The sequence below is a fragment of the Rhinatrema bivittatum genome, chromosome 4 (genome assembly GCF_901001135.1).
Source record: "Rhinatrema bivittatum chromosome 4, aRhiBiv1.1, whole genome shotgun sequence".
NCBI lineage: Eukaryota > Metazoa > Chordata > Amphibia > Gymnophiona > Rhinatrematidae > Rhinatrema > Rhinatrema bivittatum.
This window is the reverse complement of record NC_042618.1, coordinates 357,779,738-357,804,581: the sequence shown is the minus strand read 5'-3', so window position 1 is coordinate 357,804,581 and position 24,844 is coordinate 357,779,738. Positions and strand designations below refer to the sequence as shown.

The following is a 24,844-nucleotide window of genomic DNA, read 5'->3' as shown; positions in this document are numbered from 1 at the left end:
TCTGCTACAAAGAGGGGATTGGCTGTGCTCTCTCGACCTCAAGGACGCTTATACCCACATTGCGATCACACAATCCCATCGCAAATATCTGCAGTTTCTAGTAGGCCACGACCATTATCAATACCGTGTCCTCCCTTTCGGTCTAGCTTCTGCCCCACGAGTCTTTACCAAATGTCTCGTAGTGGTAGCAGCATTCCTAAGGAGGGAAGGTGTCCACGTCTACCCATACCTGGACGATTGGCTAATCAGGGCCTCCACCCAATAGATAGCTCAATCCTCCCTAAAATTGACAATTCAAACACTCCTTTCCTTAGGGTTTCTCGTCAATTACGAGAAATCTTGCTTAGTCCCGTCTCAAACCTTATCCTTCATTGGGGCAGACTTGGACACCTTACAGGCGAAGGCTTACCTTCCTCTTCAGAGGGTCCACACCCTAATGTCCCTGGCTCGCCAGCTCCAGTCTCAGAACACTGCCACGGCTCGCCAGTTCCTCATTCTCCTAGGGCACATGGCATCCTCGGTTCAAGTCACTCCCATGACCCGACTAGCCATGAGAGTAACACAATGGACTCTACGGCACCAATGGATTCAAGCTTTTCAGCCTCTGTCCTCCATAGTCACAGTCACACAAGCGCTGCGCCTATCCTTAACATGGTGGACGACTCAGGTCAACCTCCTTCAGGGCTTACCCTTTCTTCCACCGGATCCGCAAGTTATCCTAACCACCGACGCTTCTCACATCGGTTGGGGAGCCCATGTGGACGACTTTCAAACCCAAGGGTTATGGTCCAAAGAGGAAGCCGAACACCAGATCAATTTCCTGGAACTTCGAGCAATCCGCTATGCGCTCCGCACTTTCAAAGATCATCTCTTTCATCAGATAATCTTAATCCAGACGGACAACCAAGTGGCCATGTGGTACATAAACAAGCAGGGAGGCACAGGCTCCTTCCTTCTGTGTCAGGAAGCTGCGCAGATCTGGACGGAAGCCCTCTCCCACTCCATGTACCTCAGGGCCACTTACCTGCCGGGAGTAGACAATGTATTGGCAGACCAGCTGAGCCGTGTCTTCCAACCGCACGAGTGGTCACTCGATCCTCTGGTAGCGACCTCTCTGTTTCACAAGTGGGGTTCTCCCCGCATAGACATCTTTGCGTCCCCTCAGAACCACAAAGTGGACGATTACTTCTCTCTCATTCGGAGCCAGCACTCTCGGCCGAGGGATGCATTCTCCCTCAAGTGGACAACCGGTCTGCTCTATGCATTCCCTCCACTTCCTCTTGTGTCAAAGACTCTCGTGAAGCTACGCCAGGACGGGGGAACCATGATCCTGATAGCACCTTACTGGCCACGCCAAGTATGGTTTCCAATACTCCAGGATCTCTCCATCCGCAGGCACATTCCTCTGGGAAAGGACCCGCATCTGCTCACTCAAAACGACGGATGCCTCCTCCATCCCAACCTCCAAGCCTTGTCCCTGACGGCATGGATGTTGAAAGGTTAGTCCTTCAGCCTTTCAACCTTTCAGATTCCGTTTCTCGGGTCCTGATAGCTTCACGAAAACCTTCCACAAGAAAGTCTTACTCATACAAATGGAAAAGGTACACATCATGGTGCACTTCTCAGTCCCTTGATCCCCTTTCCTGTCCAATCTCCAAATTCTTGGACTATTTATGGCATCTCTCTGAATCAGGTCTTAAAACCTCTTCTATCAGAATGCATGTCAGTGCGGTAGCCACCTTCCATAAAGGTGTACAGGGTGTCCCTATTTCAGTACAACCCCTAGTAACACGTTTTCTTAAAGGCTTGCTCCATCTAAAGCCACCCTTACGTCCTCCGGCCCCATCTTGGGACCTTAACCTGGTTCTTGGTCGTCTAATGAAACCTCCTTTCGAACCTCTGCACTCCTGTGAGTTAAAGTATCTCACATGGAAAGTGTTATTCCTTTTGGCTATCACTTCAGCTCGCAGGGTTAGTGAATTGCAGGCCCTAGTTACCTATCCGCCTTACACTAAGCTCCTGCAGGACCGGGCGGTACTCCGCACTCACCCTAAATTTTTACCTAAGGTAGTTTCTGAGTTTCATATTAATCAATCCATCATACTACCTATCTTTTTTCCCAGGCCCCACTCCAACTCCGGGGAACAGACTCTGCATACCCTAGACTGCAAACGAGCTCTAGCTTTTTATCTAGACCGTACAGTTGCTCACAGGAAGAGCACTCAATTATTTGTCTCTTTTCATCCTAACAAGTTAGGACATCCTGTGGGTAAGCAGGCTCTTTCCTCCTGGTTGGCGGACTGCATTTCTTTTTGCTATCAGCAAGCTGGCATTCCCTTTCAAGACCGTGTGAAAGCACACTCTGTGAGGGCCATGGCGACGTCAGTGGCACACCTTCGATCGGTGCCGCTTCCTGACATCTGCAAAGCTGCAACCTGGAGTTCTCTCCATACCTTTGCAGCCCACTATTGTTTGGACAAAGCTGGAAGACAGGACTCCATCTTCGGCCAATCTGTCTTGCGTAACCTTTTCCAACGTGATGTACCAACACCCTTCCACCTTCCCGGTAGGGTGCGGATGCCCTTTACCAAATTCCACCCCAGTTGTAGTGCCTGTTGCACGTCATTGGGTGCATTGGTGCAAGTCAGGACATCCTCAGCTCGGTACTCACCCATTTGTGAGGACAACCATCCTGCTTGTCCTGTGAGAAAGCAAATGTTGCTTACCTGATGTAACAGGTGTTCTCACAGGACAGCAGGATGTTAGTCCTCACGAAACCCGCCCGCCAACCCGCGGTGTTGGGTTTGTTTTGTTTTTCCTTTTTAGGCACTGCCTGTAGCTTTGAAAATCAGACTGAAGGGAGACCCCTGCTGGCTGCAGGGTCAGTGCCTTGCTGGGCATGCCCAGTAGGGGCCAGTCAAAGTTCTGTTTAAACTTTGACAGAAGTTTTCCGTGGTGGGCTCCATCCTCGATGTCACCCATTTGTGAGGACTAACATCCTGCTGTCCTGTGAGAACACCTGTTACATCAGGTAAGCAACATTTGCTTTTTCACAGTTCTAAATTGTATATCAAAGAAGTGGCTACAATTAAAAAAAAATTGATTTGAAAAAAAAAAAAGTAGCAGTGTGCTGAAATTTGAAAATGCAAATGAGTGATTATTCACAGGAGAAACTGGAGTAGGACTTTATTTTGAGTTTGAGAGTTGTACAAAATATGTTTGAACAAAACCATCATGGTATAATACTGAATATGGATTTCAGATGACAAATTATTTTTCAAGGATATATTTTTACCCTTAGAGAGAGTTCTTTTTTTTCTATAAGGCTTTGCCTGCTGCTAATCATTTTCTTCCTTGACCAACTTGGTGTAGTTATCTGAGATCATAGACCTTGGTGATCTGACAAAAGTCCTAACTGTTACAAAGCAATTGCTTAAAGAGAGAACATTTGGGGTATGTGGTATATAAACTGTATTCAGAACCACGAATCTTTAAGTTCTCACAGGACAAGCAGGATAGTAGTCCTCACATATGGGTGACATCACAGGATGGAGCCCTGTACGGAAACTATTTCTGTCAAAGTTTCTACAAAGCTTTGACTGACACTGGCACACTGAGTGCACTGAGCATGCTCAGCCTGCAATTATCTCTATGAGCCACAGGTGTCTCCCTCAGGCTTCTTTCTTCCACTCTGCAGTAAGCATAGCGGTTAGGAGCTCTGTGAGAAATTCTAACACTTTTTCCACACGAAAACACTTAAACTTTTACTTCACAAACACTTTTCCCTGCACGGGTCTCCCTTCGCGTATGTTTATTCGATGCTCGGTGAGTACTATGCCCTGTTTTTTCGGTCGGTTCCTGTCACCTTCCTGGCCTGCCAACCAACTGCGGCCTTCCCTCTCCCTATGTTTTCAGTTAGCCACACATAGCCTGCGAGTGTCCCTCTGTGACACTCTGCCTGGTTATTAGTGCTAGTGGGACAGGGACTTCCACGGTTTCCGTTGCCGCCAGGGCCCTGTCAATTCAGGTCCTTCGATTTCCTCAGTACCCTCGCGCAGTCGATGCCCCCATCGTTACCGTCGATACCCCCTTCAGACCGTCCTGGGTTCTTAGATGCCATTGGTACCCCTCCCCCCACGGTACACTGATGCCATCGGTCCCTGCATCGTTTCTATCAGTGCCATCCATGTTTTTCATCCATGGCACTGATTTTTCCTTGGGTTTCATCGGTGCCATCATTGCCCGGATGGATGCCATCGACGTACACCTTGTCTTGTCGGTGCCATCCATGCCCGGGTCGATGCCACCATCGCCCGGGGCACCATGCCCAGGTCCATTCCATCGATGGGCATCGATGCCAGGTCTATTCCATCGATGGGCATTGATGCCAGGTCCATTCCATCGATGCCGTTGGCGCCCGCCTCCATACATTGATGCCCTCGACGCCCGCGTCATTTCCATCAGTGTCTTCGACGTTCCTATCGATGCGGTCATCGACTCCGTCGATGTCTGTATCATTTTTCCGATGCCAACAATGTTTCGATTATTCGATGCCACATCATTCCCATAGATACCTACGCTGATACAGTCAGTGCTTCCGTCACTGTCATCATTGCTCTGGCCGAGTCATCGACGTTTTTTCATATATATTTTTGATGATTCCCTCGAGGCCGCTTCGGCCGCCATCAACACTGTCAATACCGACATAGCACCGCCACATAATGCCCTCGCCTCAACACAGTGCTCCATGCTTTGGGTTCTTATTAAAGCCCCGTATTAGCCTACGACACTACATAGAGCCAGGAGCAGTGCAGGCATGCTGACAGTCCGTCATTAGTCGCCATCCAAGACAGCGAGGGCATCCATATCGGCGCTGGGGAAAGACTGGGCCGAGCACCGTGGCATGCATTGTCACCGACACGGTGACCGTCCGCCACCGACGCCATCCAGCACATTGGTGCTATCCTTCTCGATGCTGGACAATGCTCGGGCCGAGCAACATCACCACTGCCATCGACACTGTTCCACACAGTATTGGCAGTCCTTGGTGCTCCAGAAACACCAGAATGAGTTCTGAAGAATTCTGCATTGGTGTCACGAAACATCGAGCCGCTGCGATGAGGGCCGGGTTCACGAGCTGTTAATCGGCTCCCCTGTTCCCGAGGCGTGCCCCACCGACATCGGTGGGGGATTGTGGCCATCCACAAAATACTACCGTGATAGCGCCAGCCACGCTCAGCCTGTCTCCTTTATACTTGCGCCACCATACCAGGCATCAGAGTTGACGGGCGTCTACTCCCTCGATGACTCCTGAAATCCACGGAGCCAGCAATCTTCACCGGCTCATCCTTCTGCGATCCACGTCGGATGGTAAGTACCCGCTTCTGCGGCATTCCCATTGAGATGTGTTCTCTAATTCGAGCCACATGGTTCGAAAAGTTCTAGGTCATGTACCTTCCAAGAACCGTAATAGTGTCACATATCGCTATGTCAGCCACAATACCAAGAGAACCTCTCTATCATTTCTTTGGAATTCCATCAGGACATCCTCCCTTTTTCAGCAACGAGGCTCTGTACTGAGTAATGCTCTGGCTTCTGGTTCCTGATTCAGAACCAAAGTTCTAGGTGCATTCGCTGATCTGCTAAACACGAGATTCAGCAAATACTGCCTCAAGTACAAGTCCACCTCGAAGCCTGACGACAGGTCTCGATGTCTCCTTGTACAGCACACAGAAATGTGGGTAAGACTTTACCGCTCACGCTCCCGAGGGAGGTTACATGATATCCAGATTACATCAGTCCCTTCAGTTGGACACCTCCTGGTCTCCCAACTGGCCGGATATCAGAGCGGCCACCCCACCTTGTACTAAAGTTCCCGGTACACTCCCCCAGACGCTACAAAGCGCAAAGGGGGGGGGGGGGTTGGGGAGTTTTAATTACACTATTCTTTCTTTCAACAGAAAGTAGTTACTCTCCGCCCATCCTGGACCTCAGAAATACCAACTTTCTTCAGAAGGCACAGGTAAAATGGTATCTCACGTCACCATGCTTCCATATCGCAGTAAGTACATTACCTCTAATCTTTCTATGTGCTTCATGGTGAGTCAACAATATTACAATCCCAAGCTCACTCCATGTATCCTTGGGCCACTTATCTAAGAGATTTACTGAACGCACTAGCAGACCTTCTCCATGTAGGTTTCCATCCTCTCGAATGGTCTCGGACTACATGTGTAGCGGGAAAAATCTTCTAATGCTGAGGTCAACCGAACCTGCCCTCTGTGTCCGAATCAAACCATACGGTGCACAGATTCTACTCCCTACACATGTTTCCAATGCGTTCCCATAGATGCCTTTCTTCCATCAAGGGCCTCTTAAATGTGTCTCTTCTGCCTCTCATAGCCAGCACTCTTCTAATGTTGAACTGGGATGGGGTTCATTGTTCCTCAGACCCATGTCCTGGCCGAGACCAGTATGCTTTCCATATTTCTCAATCTATCACACCAGTAACCAGTTTGCCTTCTCACAAGTCATTCTCAAATCGTAGACTCACTGATGTTCTCAGATACTGGTAGCGTCACAAAACCTTCCACACATAAATCCTACCATTCAAAATGGCATGATTTACCACATGACGCATACAGAAGGGTATTTCCCTTTTTCTTTTTCTACACCACTCTTTTTCTCTTGCTCTCTCGGATTCTGCTCCCCAGACATCCTCCGCATAGGTACACCTCTGTTTCAATTGGTGTTTCGTTTGGGAGTGGGGATACCCGATTTACGGTAAACCCCTTCTGAGTCAGCTTACCGTGGATTATCCACTGATCAAGCTGCCTCTATTTTTACTAGTCACGGAATGGAACCTATATTTCGTGCTTATAAGTCTCATACGTTCTCCGTTCGAGCCTTTCCATTCCTCTCATTTCACAGTTTGGCATGGGAAATTCTTTCCCTCATAAATGTCATTTCTGCCAACAGGGTCAGTGAGTTACACACCTTGTTACATACTCATCTGACCCTGCGTTCCTCCATGACCGAGTGGTTTTACATATTCAACTTCATATCTTAAGGTAGACGTTGCAGCTCACCTTACTCAGAATATACTCTGCCCATTTTTCCCAACATCTCTCTCTCACCAAAGCGAGAGGGTTTTTCCACTTCTTGGACAGTAATAGTGCACTTGCATTCTATCTAGATCGCACTACATTCCATAGGAATTCCACCTCTCTTTCCTTCTGTGGCAAGAGTCAAGCTGCGAGTTCCAGTGGGCAAACAGACCTATTCCTCCTAACTGACTGTCTGTACTCTTTTCCTACCGACAAGCAGGCATTTCACTACAATACTGTATGTAACCACACTCTGTTGCGTCCGTCCCAGCCTTAATAGCTTCCCTTCGGTCGCTGCTGCTTGTACATATTTATCCAGCTGCAACCTGGTGTGCTCTCCATACCTTCGCAGCCCATTATTGCTTAGATACGACTAGCCGGCATGCTCCATGTTTGACCAGTCTGTCTACTCTTATTCTTTTCGGTTTAACTACCTAACATTCTTCCACCAACCCGTTAAGGGTTTCAGGATGCCCTCCATTCTAAATTCCACTCCCGTCATTACGCCTTTCGCGCGTTTTGGGTGCATTTGGTGCACTCTCAGGCATCCTCAGCTCGGTACTCACCCATATGTGAGGACTACCATCCTGCTTGTCCTGTGAGAAAGCAAGTGTTGCTTACCTGTAACAGGTGTTCTCACAGGACAGCAGGATGTTAGTCCTCACGAAACCCACCCGCCACCCCGCAGAGTTGGGTCTGTATACGTTTTTACTTTTATTTTAGTTTCGCTTGCGCTTTTAGTTTTAAGACGAGACTGAGGAAGACACCTGTGGTCACAGGGATAATTGCAGACTGAGCATGCTCAGTGCACTCAGTGTGCCAGTGTCAGTCAAAGCTTTATAGAAACTTTGACAGAAAAGTTTTCCGTACAGGGCTCCATCCTGTGATGTCACCCATATGTGAGGACTAACATCCTGCTGTCCTGTGAGAACACCTGCTACAGGTAAGCAACGCTTGCTATTTTATGAAACCAATTTAAACACCTCAGATTCTTGAAATATGAGAGATGTTTTAGTACTCCTGGCCTACATTATATTGTCAGTGAACAAAGGGTGTGAATATGTACTTCATAGGATCAGTACAAGTCCAAACAGAACTCTTAGATTAAAAAAAAATCTTTTAATATCAGTGCTGTTTAGGCTTGGACTGATCCTATAACGTATATACTCACACCCTTTGTTCACTAATTTTGTATGCTGAGCATGAGTTTTGACTTGCCCACCCTACATTTTTGTTTATATTATGCCCAAAATACCAATTCCAAACGTTTGCATATTTTTGTACTTTACATTATCTAAGAATTATCACCTTCTGTTTCAACAGTAAGTCTTCAATCCAGAGATCGAATAGGTACAGGAGGACAAGTCGTAGACTGTAGTCGGCTGTTTGATAACGATTTACCAGATGGGTAAGCAGAAGCAGATGCCACAATGAAACCGGTGCAACAAAGAATTTATTAACAGACTTTGACTTTTTAACATTCACAAAACAGCACAACGATTTCTAGCAGCATGATGTTATCCAGATTTGTGGGTGGGTCATGTAATCTCTACTTCAGCGGATGAGTACATTTTGTCAAAACAAATAACAAAAAGTTCTATTCAGACTATTATTTGCTGACAAATGAGGCATGTAAGTAAACCAGTAAGAAAGTAGATTAAAGAAATAATTATATATTAATTTTATGCATTTAGATTTAATTTTTAAAAATGATTCCCTCTAGGTTCCTTAGCTTTTTTCATTAATTGAGTCTAACCTGCTGCGTACTCTTTAAAAGAGAAATATAAATGACTCAATTACTGAATTGTAGGAGATGGTCTTTCAGTATAATTGGATAGAAATCAACAAAAGCCAAACTTTCTGGAAATTAGATAATGTGTTGAGACTATAAACCTTAAGAACTTTTGGCTTCGCCGCTGGTCATGGAATGACATGAGTATTCAGCTTCAAAGCAGGTTCTTCCTGCATTTTCCTATAACAGCATGAAGATGTGATGCATTCTGTGAAATAATCAGAAAGGGGAGAGAAAGATATGAACTACCCTTTTTTAAATCAGGAAAAACTACTTTTTCTTAAATACTATTCCTTGTATAGCCTGAATCCAATCCCATGTACAGGGAGGATAACTTTCAAACAAATGTGCGCAGTGGCATATATGTGTGTGCATGTGGCCACGCATAGTTTTCCCATAGTATTTTATAACATGCATGTGTGATATATATGTGTTTTATAAAATACACATATATTTATCCCTCAGCATACACCCATAGGTAAACTTAAGAGCAAATTCATGCAATGCATTGAAACCAAGTATTTCAGTGCATTGAGCATGCATACTTTTCTTACTTTAAAAATATACATGTGTATGTTTTACATGTAAAAGTAAATTGGACTTCTGTATAATAGGATTTAAGCGTGCAAGTTGGCCAATTTTAAAACATGTTTGTGTCGAGCAAATTACCAGTTTTACCAATTACTCTACCAGTTCACCCAGTCCTTTTTCAGGTCATCAAGACCATGATCTTTAGCCTGAACATCCCCAGTTTACCTAGACTTCCTGCCTCGCCAATAAATACAGAATGAACACATTTAATATCATGCCAGATAATTAGCATGTGTAAAACTACCAAAGTTGGTAAATATTTGCATGTAAGAGTCTTGTAAAATAGAAACCCACATAAGTGTTGGCCCTTCCTCAGGATGCCCTTAGACTGTTCCTTTTTTAGGCATGTATGTGTGTGCGCAAAAGTGAATATACGCTGTTGTGAGTGCTAGTAAACAAGCCAGTAAGAGAAAAATATTTAGTCTTTTGTTATATCTTATAATAGGAGCAGTGCTTACCAAACAATGCAGAGTAAACCTTCAGCTCAGCTCTTCTGAGCCAATATATTCAGTTAAATATATCACTGCCTCTAATATACATACTGTTTGCATAAAATTTCCCAATTGGGTGGCATTATAATTTAACTCATATATGCTAATAAACTAGATTCTTGTAAATTGAGCCCAGAAGGCAGAAACAAAACTCCTGTGTTGACCTTTAACATACTTTTTAGCATTTCAGTAATCTTGGCTATTCCTATAAATCTGATTATATCTACAGGCTTGATCAGTGCAAACTCATTGTTCTATATTTATCTTTATTTCTTCACTACCACAAAAACTAGTCTGGCTTCTTAGAAAGCCTTCTCAAAGCACTCTTAGAATACGTATGTTTTCTACTTTTATAAAATACGGAATAAGTGAACAGAGGCTACTTAAATGTGAATATGCAAATTTTTATGTGTGTGAATTTTTGAAAATTCACCTGTAACTGCGTTCTTTGGGGCGTTTATTTTTTCCCCCCGTTTTTCCTGTAGCAATAGTGCCTTGTCTGATAACTTCTGATAGAATTAATTCTTCTAGTTGATGTATTGTAGCTGCTGAAATCTGGTACAACAATCAGATTTATCCCTAGCTTTGATTTGGATTGCTATTAAATTACAACAGGAATGGTGTTTGTCACTATACTGTAATGCCCAATGTCACAAAAGCAGCTTAGGTTAATAAAACTGGGAGCACATTTTAAGCAATTGCCTTAGTCTTTCAGAGAAGCTTTTGAAATAATTCTGTAAGCTGAGTTTTCACAGTTTCCTGCTGCCTTGTTTAATTCTCATGATTCATGTGAGTCTACTTTTTTCCTTACGCTGCTGTCGCATTGGAAACATTTTGTGCCCCAGTTTCCTGGAAATAGCACTCATTGCCTTATCTCTCCATGTCTGCATTCTAGCTGGGAGGAACGGAGAACCGCCTCTGGAAGAATCCAGTATCTAAATCACATAACACGAACAACTCAGTGGGAACGGCCGACACGGTAAAGAAACCTGATTGGGAGAGAATGGGGAGGCGAAGCTTTGCTCACACACATCCAGTTTTATCAGATGTTTTGTCCTCATGTTCACCTGGCTTGCTTCCAGTGCCACTTCCTGTTGGATTTCTATGTACTGGTTTGCATACCTTTTCCTGTTGCAAGGCTTCCTCCACATTGGAGCTATGCAGATACCAGCCTTGATGCCACTAACCATTTTTTAATTGTGAAACAATACGTTGCTGCCATTACCTAATCAGAGTGCTTGTGCTTAGGCACAGGAGATGTTCTGGGTCATTAAGGTTTGCCTACCTTTCCAGAAAACAAGCAAGAGGGTTCCTTGAATGATGCTTTTTAAAATATTTGAAAGATTTACTCAAGTAGCTGTATTTTTCCTCCCCAGCTCCCCATTGAAAGTTTTACCTTGAAATTGTCACTTTTATCCTACTTTTTCAAAGAGAGAGAAGGCTCATGAGATCGCCACCTCTTTGTGTGTCTGTGTGATTTCTTCTTATTCTCCATTTCAATAACTTTTCTATTTGATGTCCCCTTAACATGAAATTTGGAGGATATGTTGGGAGGAAACAAGGATTCCTGCCAGAGTGCTGCTCTTTTTGTTTTATTTTTTTGGATCCATACATATGCAAGGACTATGCATATGCTCAGGTCCTGGAAAGTAGCCTGGATTAGTTCTAGATGGAACTTTCTGTTGAAATCTTTAAAGAATCGCTCCTGCTCTTCCCTCAGGGGCAGCCGTATTAAGAGTAGTGTCAGAAAGCGGCTCACATAGCATGGAATCTCATTGGTTCATGTCATATGCAGTGTCATTATTTTTTTATTTTTTTACATGAAAGCCAATATGAAATAAGCAGATGTAGTGTCTGAGTTCCTGCTAGTTTGCCTACTACCAGGGGTGGAAAGAAATGGCAGAAAGGCAGCTTAAAACATTGTTAAAAAATTCAGATTGAAGCAAGCTGAATATTACTATTAGTCATGTATTTTTAAAGTGATGTGGAACATAGATGGGAAAAGTCTTCTTTTAAATAGAAATTGTAGCAGTCAAGTCTTTAACTGAGCCAAGAGTGATATCAAACTGTATATGAAAGTCTGCAAATTAATTTTGAAACATGCTCTTTAGCATGAGATGCACTAGCAGTGGTCTACTAGTCATTGTGAACACACTGTCTAAAAATGTACAAAAAAGCAGTACATTGAAAACTGACAGTCATTTCATGCCTCCTGTGGGTTATATTTCTTCATATGGCACCTGCAGTGCACGCAGTACAATATGAGATTATTCTTATATATGAACTTACAATCCATATTGTGACCACAATCTGTAAGTTCACATGCAAACAGCTATGCTTACCTACAGAAAATATTAAGCGCACCTATAGTATCATCACTGTATACAGTGTTACTGTATAGGATTATCCACATGGTAAAGAGAATAAGTAAGAAGCTTAAGTTCACACAGTGAAAGATTAGTAGGTAAACTGCACCATGCAGTGCAGGTTCACGAGTGCGTGCTCAGTTCTTTATGCTAATTATTTATCATATAATCTGTAAGTTCACCAGTTTATAGTTCAGTTTAAAACAATGAGTTAGTACCAAAAAAAATTATCAATTTGCTGGAGTCACAGTAAAGTTAGGTGGAAACAATTATTTAAAAAAAATCTGCTAAAAATAGTTCATCAAAATGATTTTATACAAATTTAAAGACAATTGTATTAAAATAGATTTGCACCATGTGTCTATTTCATGATGTCAACATCTGTATTTTTTTTTTTTATAGGTAGAGGTTGACTTGACTTGTAAACTTGGATAGAAATTGTACATTGCACTTTAAAGGTAACAGCTGTTTTCTCTTCAACAGACCTGCATCAGAATATTCCAGTCCAGGCAGACCTCTTAGTTGCCTTGTAGATGAAAACACTCCAATCACAGGGACAAACGGTGCAACGTGTGGGCAGATATCAGATCCCAGACTAGCAGAGAGGAGAGTCAGGTCACAACGGCACAGAAACTACATGAGCAGAACACATTTACATACGCCTCCTGACCTACCAGAAGGATATGGTGCGTGAGTTAACATGAAATTCGGTGGTAAAAAACACAGAACATTAAGGACTTGTCTAAGTGGACAGCCCAATTCAGTATTCCCCTTTTTCTTGTGCAGGCTCTCAAAGCAGTGCATCAGTTCACTGGAATACACTTCCCCTTGCACACAGTTTTCCAAGTCTTTGGACTGCTTGTTCACTCTCAACTTTTAAATCATACTTTAAAGATTGAGTCCCCTGCACACACTCCTCCAACTACTCTTTCTTATCTTGCACGTGTTAGTTACCCTCTCAAACTGCTTATTATGTTTTACACTTATGAAATTTTCTGCTGTGTACCTATTTAGCCTTTCTTAATAAACCTTTGCATTAAGTCATGATGCAAAGTAGAATAATGCATATTTTTCAGATTTGTTTCCTCTGGATAAATTGTGTAAAAAACAATTAGCGGATATCATGTTCTGAGAGAATTAGTAGCTCTGAGTTTGAGAGGTGACTTTCAGATAGGTAAATACACTGTTAAAGTATTACAGTGTTTAGTTTCCATGGTCCTAAATTGTGGCGTTCCTTACCTTTGGATGCGAGGCGATAGTCTGAATATTTAAAGTTCAGAAAACAAGTGACATCCTGTCTGTTTATTCACTGTGGTTGAATGTCTTGGTAGGCATTATTTGGCTTTCCAGGTATTGGGGTTTAAGAAGATGGGTGATTCAGTTGAGTAGATTATTAAACTTATTTCTCTGTTTAGATATTGTTAATTCAAGGTTGGATTGGTAATGAGGCTTGGTTTTGCGGGATTGGGGTGGATGGGGGGGAGATTATGGTTTTATGGTTCTGTACCATGCTTTGATGTTTGTAGCACAATCTTGCTACACATGTTAATCATCAGCTGCATTGATTATTGTAACTTTCTATTCAATGGCATCTCACAATATAATCTCAAACATCTCCAATTCCTACAGTGTACAGATGCCAGAAGTTTGGTAGGGGCTAAAGCAACTGACCACATAAGACCAATCCTAAATCAATTACACTGAATTCCAGTCAAGAACAGGATACAGTTCAATACTTTTCTTTGTCTTCAAATGCGTGAACAACCTGTCCACAATGTATCTCTCCTGGCTTCTATTCTCCTACACTCCCACAAGAGAACTTCGATCCTCCCACATGGCTTTCCTATCTTCTCCTTTTCTGGCTTCTGCCAAATTAACTTGCACAAGACTGTGTGCATTCAGCTGCTGTGTCTCTAAAATTATGCCTCTGCCTTGAGACATGTTATCTTACCTTCAGGAAGAAAGCCAGGGCTTGGCTATTGAGCCAGGCCTTCCTACATCAAAGACTGTAACAGACTGCAACAGAGACTACTCTTTACTGGACTACCTGAGCTTGATCACACTTACTTTCTTTACACTGAGTGCCTTCCTTTATATTAGATGTCATCTTTTCATATGCCCATCCCTCACAGTTTCCTATGTGCAATTGTATACTGTGACTCATCTATAATTGGAATTAAGCAAATTTGATTGTAATTTGCTTTGAGATTATCTTGAGAAAGGTGGAATATCATATGGACATTTGGCATATAATCAAATTTTAATAAATAAAATAAAATCATGTTTGTGTCTAGAGGGTGGTGGAAGAGGGAGTTAGAAAGGCATTTCTATTATGTATGATTACCTTAGTCTCTGTGAGCGATTGATGCTGAAGGACACAGTGGGAACAAATTATTTTTTTTTGCCTCATGTCCCAGATGGAAGGAAAGGTACTAGACAGCCATTTGGGAGCAGCTTTCCAGTTTTCTTGTCAACTCTGATTCAAAGTGTGTGTATAAATCTTTTTGATTTAATTTATTCAAGGAAGAAAATCATGCTTACTGTAAAATTATTCTTTTAATGCAGTCTCATTTAACAAAGAAAATTATGTATGTATTACCATGTTTTTAAAATAAAACATTTTTTTAATATCATGTAAGGTTCAAAGTTAAAATTTAATCAGTAGCACATGGAATGAAATGCATGATATCCCCCTCTTTTATATTCATTCTGTTGAATTCCTAAATAGATATTCATGGTGTTGAAAGCCTTTCCTGTTTAGTTTTCTTACCATTATGAGGACACTACTGTGCCAGTCCTCATCAGAATCCCCAGTGTATACAGTGGAAACAAAGGAAAAAATTTCAAAATAAGCAGAAGTAGTGGCCATCGGAGGAGGTGCACATATTTTATCACCATAGAAAATGTAAATGCAGAGAGAGCAAAAGCAAATTTCTAAGAATAAGACCACAGTTAAAATGTAGAGCCCAGAAATGGACACAGTCCGATTTGGAAGAATATAATTGATTTTATAGCATTTAGGTCATTATTATCACATGCCATCTAATAAGGCGACAGGCAAGTCAGTGGTTGGAATAGACTACAAAATGGGGGGGAAGCTTTATATCATTAATAATTGGGACTTAGGGAATTGGCAATTCTGCACAGAAAATGGCAGTTCCGCGCAGGGGGGGAATTCTGCGCAAATTCTGCGCTCCGCAGTAGCACAGAATTCTCCCAGGACTAATTATTGCACTGTATACAGCATCTGGCTTGTTGTGAAATCCAGTTCAATTTTTGTCTGCATATTTCTGTTTATACTTTATGGTCTCTTTATTCTGTATTTGGTGAGGGTCTATCTATGTTTTGCACATGTGACCAAGATAAGATATTCTGCCAGTATGTAGTTTTTTTTGTAGGGATCTATAGCAGTCTGACTTGTTTTGTTTTCCTAACAGGAGATGCATTGTTGTTTTAGGGCCTGATATATATGCAGTGTTGCCTTTTCATAGGTAGGGTTGTTACTGTTTGAGTGCTGGCAGTAAGTGCTGTTTTGGTACAGAAGATTGTACCAAACAATTGTATAAACAATTGTATTTGTTTATTCATAGTTTTCTAAGGGCCATGACTAAACTGAATTACAATTATTGTAAATGTGTTACAATAGGCCTAATTCCATTTGGGTTCCAAATGTCTCTCTTGGCAGAGTTTTCTGGTTTGGCATCACAGTAATGCATGTGAATATAATATACACGTTGTAAATGATATTTTTACCTGAATGTCTTTTTTTCATGTAAAATTTTTTATTATAAATGCATAATTTTTAATTGGGTATGGGGAAGCCTGGGGAGGGGAGGGCTATAAGATTTGCCTAGGGCGCCTAATACCCTTGCACCAGATTAGTATTGTTGATACTTCTGTGTGTCCTTTATTTTTCATAGTATCTTGAAAGTATTTTGTCATTTTGGAAATAGCTAATCCCTGCATCCCTTCACTTCTTGGAATGAACGTGATAGCCAGTCAGATTGGTCTTTGTAGTGCTGTGAACATCCAGTTTAGAGACTGGATTTGAAGCCACCATTTTAATTGATTACCTGAAATGCTCTAAAAGCCAAAAAAAAGGGTTGTCCAGGCTATTGTTTACTTCATACCCCATGAAAGCATCACACAGTGTAAAATATGCATGGAGCTGTAATAAATGAAGAGCAACAGCAAAGGAAGGAGACTTCAAAAAGTTGGGCTGCACTACTTCATATACACATGCACACCTTTTATTCCAAGGAGTGGTAAAAGAAACTATGAAAAATAAGGCAAGGCCTGAACAAGACCAAACAGAATAATCAAACCAGGGAGCAGGTGGAAATTTTTGTATAATCTAGGTAATACTGCTGCTTTAAGGTCCTGTATCTCTTTCGTTCGTAAGTTTATACCTTTTGAGATTGAGGAAGAAGGTAGTGACTGGAACCAGTTCTCGCTTTTCTAGTCCTTTTGTTGCTTTATTTTTCAGTTGTAATTTACCATTGCCGCTGTTTCTTACTTTAACAGAACAAAGGACAACACAGCAAGGTCAGGTCTATTTTCTGCACACTCAGACTGGTGTAAGCACGTGGCATGATCCAAGAGTGCCCAGGTAAGAAGAGACCTCGGCCTCTGTGTTTTTCTAATTCTCCCAGTACTGTGCGGTGAAGCAGTATGCTAGGATTAGAAAAGAAATAGAAACTTAGATTCCTTAAGTTTTTTCATGATCTTGAACTAAAAAAACATTTTCTTAAGTATGCAGTATTAAAATGTCAGTAGGTAGACAAGTGGGATCTTCATTAAGAGAAACTAAGTTTTCATCCATCCTTTAGAAAGATGTGAATTCAAGATTCTTAATCAATTAGTGTTTGTTAAATGGTTTTCCTTCAAAGCAGGCACAACATGTAATGCCTCCTTAGCATATAGGGCATTGATTTTCATATTTAAGCTTTGGTAAAATTAGGGTCCTCAAAAATTGGTTTTGTAATAAACATAAGCTGTGCGATGGCCTTTCTGGGGCAGTTTTCTACTATTTATGGGTTTGTACCTTGGAAGCAAGAGATTCCAGCTGAGATCAAGTTTCTGAAGGCATGAATTTTCTCAAACTTCATGGAATTGTTCTGCTGCATTTATGCTCATTTGAGGTATTTTATTTATTTATTTAAAATAATTTGCATTCCATATCCTCCAAATTTTTGTTTTGTGTAGGATTACATAAAATAATATTCATAGTTAAAACACATGAAGTACACAAAACAAATTAAAACATCTTGCAATCACAAAAGTTAAAGCACAAAAAATGTATCCTATAAATTACTTATATAGAGCTTTCACTTTTTCCTAAATCATTTCAAATCTCTTTCTTCCCTTAATTCAGCTAGGAAAGAGTTCTATAAAATGGGGCCAACATAAGAAAAAGTTCTCACTTTAATTTGTTGCCGTCTATAATCCCATGTCGCTGGTACCAATAATAGTTTTGACTGAGAGGACCACAGAGTGCACCCTGGGATATACCATTTTAACTTATTTTTAACAAAAATAAAGCATTTTATGGATTATAACCAGAATCTTAAATTGGGCTCTCCACTTTTTGGGGAGCCAATGTAAATCCCTTAGCACACGAGTAATATGCTCATATTTTTTAGTCCCACTTGCAGCCTAGTGGCTGTGTGCTGAATTAATTGCTGCAAATGTAATTGGTTCTTCGCAGGGCCGGTGCAAGGGGATTGGGTGCCCTAGGCACCTTCAGCCTTTCGCAGCCCCAGGCACCTTCAGCCTTTCGCAGCCCCGACTCCAGGGGCAGAGACCACATGCCGCCACTCCCCCACCCTCCCAACCTCCCCCTCCACCCGAAAAAAAAACCTCACAAAACACCTGCTCCAGCGGGGAACCCGGGAGTGATCTGCCACTCCCGGGTCATCGGCTGCCACTAATCAAAATGGTGCCAGTGGCCTTCAGCCCCTACTATGTAACAGGGGCTACCGGTGCCATTGGTTGACCCCTGTCACATGGTAAGAGCTAAAGGCCACCAGCGCCATTTTGGTTAGTGGCAGCTGAGGCCCCAGGAGCGACAGATTGCTCCCAGGCCCTCCGCTGGACCACCAGGGGGGGCGTCAGGATGGTAGCACGACGGGGGGGGGGGGGGGGGGGGAGCAGGGTGAGGCGGAGGCTGTGCAGAATTTTGAAGGGCACTTTTTGCCATTTCAAAATTCTGCCGTCTGAAGTGGCTGCGAGCGGCGGCGGCGCCCCCTATATCTCGGTGCCCTAGGCACAGGCCTATCTCGCCTAGTGGTTCCTCTGGCCATGGTTCTTCGGTAGCCCCATGTGCAAACTATTATAGTAATCCAAATGTCCTAAAATTAAGGCCTGTAAAATTGATCTAAAGAGGTTGGCAGATAACAGATACTGTAATGGCCTTAACATTTTCATTTTATAAAATGCTACTTTTCTCCCAGGACAAGCAGGATGGTAATCCTCACACATGGGTGACATCAGATGGAGCCCTGTCACGGAACACTTTTGTCAGTTTCTAGAACTTTGACTGGCACACTGAGTATGCCACTAACCCTGCAGCCAGCAGGGGGGTCCTCCTTCAGTCTCTTTTTTTCCGCGCAGCAGTTACCTCACGGTTTAGGAGCTCTGTGAGAAATTTCTTCCAGCTTTCCTCATGGAACTATTTGAAGTTTATCTTCTCAAAAAATCCGTCAGCGGGGTCCCCCATCGCGCTCCGTTCCCTCCAACGCTCGGTAAGTGTTTTTTTTCTGGTACTTGCAGTCAGTTCCCAGCTGCTTACCGCTTCGGTGCCCGACGGTCACAGACCACACGCCCACCACATTTTAACATGGCGACCGGGTTTAGGAAATGTCCCGAGTGTCCAAGGACCATGTCCATAATGGACTCGTATGAAGTATGTGTTTTGTGCTTAGGCCCCTCGCACGACATTCGTCATTGCCCTAGTTGTGCACAAATGACCCCCAAAGTCTGTTGCGCTTGCCTGGACAAAATGGAGCAATTGTTTGCTTCAAAACAGACTGCTCCATTGACGCCAGTTCAAGCGCCACTGACCGTGGAGGATCCATCGACCTCTGAGATGATTCGCCAGGAGTACTGTGGACCGACTCCATCGAGGACATCGGCATCGTCCTCTGTGCTGGGGAAAGATCGGACTGAGCACCGAGGGAAACATCGACACCAGCACTGGGTGTCCCCGACCGGTGCTGGCAATGATACCCCAGCGGCATAGACTTCCATTGAGCCGCCTGCGAAGAGGGCCTGGGGAGAGGAGCCCCCATACTCCTCTGGACCTGGGACCCCTAGGTGTTCCCCACCGATACCGGTGCTGGGCACCGAGCCTCTACAGGCCACCGTAGAGGCTCCGGTGATGCCTAGCCTGCCTCCTACCCCGATCGCCGTGCCACCCATGCTGGCTTCCCGGGAGGAATTGCACCGCAAGGTCCAAGAGGCAGTGCTGAAAGCCTTAGGAGGCTTCCAATCGCCGCCGGCGCTGGCCCCCATACCGACCCAGGAACCGGCTCCCTCGATGGTGGCACCGCTTCTTGTGCATCTCAATACGCTCATCAGTGCCTTATCGACTCCTCTGCCACCAGACACGCTGGCATCACGTCATCCATTGAGGCCTCCACAGGTCCCGATTCCAGTACCAGGTTCCTCGGAGGAGAAAGGATCGATTCCTGGCCACGTCCCTCCATGGGAACCGTCGATGCCGGAGCCCATGCCAGGGCCATGGGGGCTACTGGTACCCAAGCACACCTCATCTGCCCCAATTCCATCGATGCTGATGCCATCAATGCCAAGGCCACATCCATCGATGCCTTCCCGCCCTCTTAGCTTTTGCATGCTTCCTCCATCGGGAGCTCCACCGGGAGAATGCGAAAGTCCCTATAATCCATGGGACAATGCATCCTCAGATGATTCATCACGGACATCCGAGGACTTACTCTCAGAGCCTTCACAGCCGGAGGAAAGGTGAAGATCTCCTCCAGAAGACCTCTCCTTTACCAGTTTTGTCAAAGAGATGTCTGAGACTATACCTTTTACACTGTTCACGGAGGAAGATGCTCGCCATAAAATGTTGGAGGTTTTACAATTTGTAGATGCTCCAAAAGAAATAATGGCAATACCGATACATGAAGTTCTTTTGGACCTCATGCACCGCCTGTGGGAACATCCAGGTATAGTACCCCCAGTCAATAAAAAGACAGATGCTACCAACCTGGTTCAACCAGCCCCAGGTTTTCAAAAGAGTCTGCTTCCCCACCACTCTGTAGTTGTGGAATCAGCTGAGAAAAAGGCTAAACGGTCGCGTCCACATTCCTCTGCCCCTCTCGGTAAGGAACAGAAAGCATGTTGATATCGCGAATTTCAGCATATCAACTATACATGACCCAATATAATAGAAATTTCTGGAAACAAGTCCAAGAGATTGCGGAGACACTACCACAGCAACAACAAGAAGCCTTGTCCTCCATCCTACAAAAAGGAATGGAAGCAGGTAAACATGAAGTCAGAGCTGCCTACGATTCTTTTGAAACAGCATTCAGAGTCTCCGCAGCGGGCATCAGTGCTAGACACTGGGCCTGGCTTAAGGCCTCAGACCTATGCCCGGAAGTGCTGGACAGACTGGCAGATCTACCCTGTACCAGAGACAACCTGTTCGGGGATAAGATCCAGGACGCAGTGACCCACTTAAAGGACCATCATGAGACCCTGTGCCAGTTGTCAACTGTCTCCCCAGATGTTCCCTCCTTATCCCGCAGGGCCACGCATAGAGAATCCAAGAAACAATTCTACAGGCCACACAGATATTATCCTCCTGCATCCCGTGCACGACCGGCTCGGGCACCTCAGAGGGGACATGCGCGCCAAACTAGAACATCTAGAGCACAGCCAGCTCCACAAGCTGGCCCCGCGTCTGGATTTTGACTCTTTCCCAGAGAGCAGCAGCCATATTCCAGTGGAGGGCCGCCTGTGCCACTTTGCAACAAATTGGCATCCAATCTCCACGGACCAGTGGGTACTGTCCATCGTAGCACCCGGTTACAGTCTAAATTTTTCAGAAATACCCTGGACTTCCCACCCAATCCATCCTGGAGTTGGGACGACCACACAGGAAAACTCGAGTCAGAACTCTCAACCCTTCTGTCAGTCAGAGCCGTGGAACTGGTTCCACCGAATCAGCAGGGAAAAGGGTTCTACTCCGGATATTTCCTAATTCCAAAAAAGACCGGCGGCCTCCGGTCTATTTTGGACCTCCGTGCCTTGAATACCTTTCTTCGCAAGGAACGGTTCAGGATGGTATACCTGGGCACCATGCTTCCTCTACTTCAACAAGGGGATTGGCTCTGCTTTCTGGACCTTCAAGACGCATACGCCCATATTGCAATCTCCCCTCCTCATAGCAAATATCTGCAATTTGTGGTGGGCTGCAGTCACTATCAGTACAAGGTACTACCATTCGGCCTAGCCTCGGCGCCACGAGTCTTTACGAAGTGCCTGGAAGTCATGGCTGCGCAGTTACAAAGCAGAGGCGTATATGTTTTTCCATACCTGGACGACTGGATCCTAAAAAGCCAGTCAAAATAAGTAGCCCTTGACTCTCTCGGTCTCACCATAAGACTTCTAAACTCGTTGGGATTTCTAATAAATTACCCCAAATCCCAATTGACACCATCTCATCTTCTCTCCTTTATAGGAGCAGACCTAGACACGACACTGTCCAGAGCATTCTTACCCAACAACCCTGCGATTACGCTGTCCAACCTTGCCCAGCTTTATCTACTTTCGAAAAAGAGCCTCAGCTGGCCAGCTATTAAGGTTGCTCGACCACATGGCATCAACAGTCCAGGTCACCCCTATGGCACATCTTGCCATGAGAGTGACCCAATGGACTCTGAAATCCCAGTGGTGACAAGCTACTCAGCTGCTGTCGTCCATGGTACACATAACCAGCCAGCTTTGTCTGTCCCTTGCCTGGTGGACACACAAGCCAACTTACAAGTGGGTCTTCCTTTCCAACAACCGGCTCCTCAGGTGACCTTAACTACGGACGCCTCCAACCTAGGTTGGGTGGCCCACTTCCAAGGCCTTCAAACTCAAGGGACCTGGACAAAAGCTGAAGCGACCCATCAAATCAACTTTCTGGAGCTTCAAGCAATGCGGTACGCCCTTTATGCGTTTCAGGATTATCTCTCCAACAAAGTTGTCCTGATTCAAACAGACAACCAAGTTGCAATGTGGTACCTGAACAAACAGGGGGGCATGGGCTCTTATCTGCTTTGCCAGGAGGTGGTGCAGATTTGGGCCTGGGCCCTGTCGCATTCCATTCTTCTGCGAGCCACTTATCTAGCGTGCACACAGAATGTACTGGCGGACCGCCTCAGCCGACGTTTCCAGCCCCACGAATGGTCTCTGGATCCCTCAATTGCAAGCAGAATCTTCCAACGGTGGGGTCATCCGAACATCGACCTTGCGTCCAGTCAGAACCTCAAAGTGGAAAACTTCTGCTCCCTGCACGGGGACCAGCATGCACCAGCCAAGGATGCCTATGCCCATCCCTGGAACAAAGGCCTGCTTTATGCATATCCTCCGATTCCGCTAATAAGCAAGACTCTCGTGAAGCTACAACAGGACCGGGGCTTAAATATTCTCATAGCCCCAAACTGGCCGCGCCAAATTTGGTTTCCCATACTTCGCAACCTTTCTGTCCAGGACCCCATTTTCCTGGGCACGTCGCCCATGCTCATAACATAGAATCATGGCAAGTTACGCCACCCGAACCTCCAGGCCCTCTCTCTGACGGCCTGGATTTTGAAAGGCTGATACTACAACCATTCAACCTTTCAAGTGACGTATCTCAAGTCCTTGTAGCTTCACGGAAGGCTTCCACGCAGAAATCCTACTGCTCTAAATGGAAGAGATTTACCTTGTGGTGCACACAAGATCTTGGATCCCTTTTCTTGCCCCATATCGAGTCTGTTAGATTATCTCTGGCACCTCTCGGAATCGGGTCTCCAGACATCATCTATACAAGTGCACCTTAGTGCCATCTCTGCTTACCATCAAGGAATAGGGGATGCCCCGATAATGGCTCAACCCCTGGTGAGCTGCTTCATGAGAGGCTTAGTACAGCTTAAGCCTCCTCTACGGCCACCGGTCGTGGCATGGGACCTCAATGTCGTACTTGCACGGCTCATGCACACTCCTTTTGAGCCCATGCACTCCTGCAAACTTAGATACCTTACATGAAAAGTACTTTTCCTAGTAGCCATCATGTCTGCTTGCAGGGTAAGTGAGTTACAGGCCCTTGTGACCTACTCACCCTACACAAGGTTCCTCCATGACCGAGTGGTTCTCCGCACTCACCCTAAATTCCTTCCTAAGGTGGCAACTGATTTCATTTAAATCAGTCCATAGTCTTGCCCACTTTCTTTCCAAGACCTCATGCTCACCCAGGTGAGTGAGCTCTTCATGCCTTGGACTATAAGCATGCTATTGCGTTTTACTTAGTCCGCACTACAGCCCACAGGAACTCCACCCAACTTTTTGTCTCTTTTGATAAGAACAAACTTGGGAATGCAGTGGGCAAGTAAACACTGTCAAAGTGGTTGGCAGACTGCATCGCATTCTGTTACCAGCAAGCAGGCCTTCCATTACAGGGACGAATGAAGGCACACTCAGTCAGAGCAATGGCAATGTCAGTAGCACACTACAGTTCAGTACTGATTGCTGACATCTGCAGAGCTGTGACATGGAGCTCTCTCCACAACTTTGCAGCTCACTACTGCCTGGACAAGGCTGGGTGACAGGATTCCACCTTTGGCCAGTCTGTCCTAAGAAATTTGATTCCAGTGTAGGAACCCAACTCCTACCTTGACCCACTGTGAATTTCAGGCTGCCTCATCCTTGTCAGCAGCACCCCAGTTGTTGTGCTTGTTGCACATGTTTGGTGCTGCTTGGCCTCATACGTATGACTCAGCCTGTAGCTTGCTATTCACCCATATGTGAGGACTACCATCCTGCTTGTCCTGGGAGAAAGCAGAGTTGCTTACCTGTAACAGGTGTTCTCCCAGGACAGCAGGAAGTTACTCCTCATGAAACCCGCCCACCACCCCACGGAGTTGTGTTCGCTTATGTTTTATTATTTTATTTTTCGCTCATACTTTTGCTACAAACGAGACTGAAGGGGGACCCCTGCTGGCTGCAGGATTAGTGACATGCTGGGCATGCTCAGTGTGCCAGTCAAAGTTCTAGAAACTTTGACAAAAGTGTTCTGTGACAGGGCTCCATCTGATGATGTCACCCATATGTGAGTACTAACATCCTGCTGTCCTGGGAGAATACCTGTTACAGGTAAGCAACTCTGCTTTGCCAACTGTTTAATCTCTTCCAAAAGACAACTTGTAGAGTCTAAAATAGTACCCAAGTTTCTTGCCTCTCAAAAGAGAGACAAAGAAACCCTTTCACAAAACTGCAGTCAGACTA

General features: G+C 44.6%; 1 protein-coding gene across 1 annotated transcript in view; it reads left to right on the top strand.

Annotated features, from left to right (window-relative positions):
- The window catches only part of SMURF2 (SMAD specific E3 ubiquitin protein ligase 2), a 316,698-nt gene that overhangs the window by 182,462 nt on the left and 109,392 nt on the right, over positions 1 to 24,844 (top strand). The window contains exons 6-9 of the mRNA XM_029600765.1: positions 8,430 to 8,514; positions 10,876 to 10,959; positions 12,830 to 13,032; positions 16,871 to 16,955. Of these exons, the coding sequence (XP_029456625.1) occupies positions 8,430 to 8,514; positions 10,876 to 10,959; positions 12,830 to 13,032; positions 16,871 to 16,955 (457 nt within the window). The remainder of the gene's footprint in view (positions 1 to 8,429; positions 8,515 to 10,875; positions 10,960 to 12,829; positions 13,033 to 16,870; positions 16,956 to 24,844) is intronic.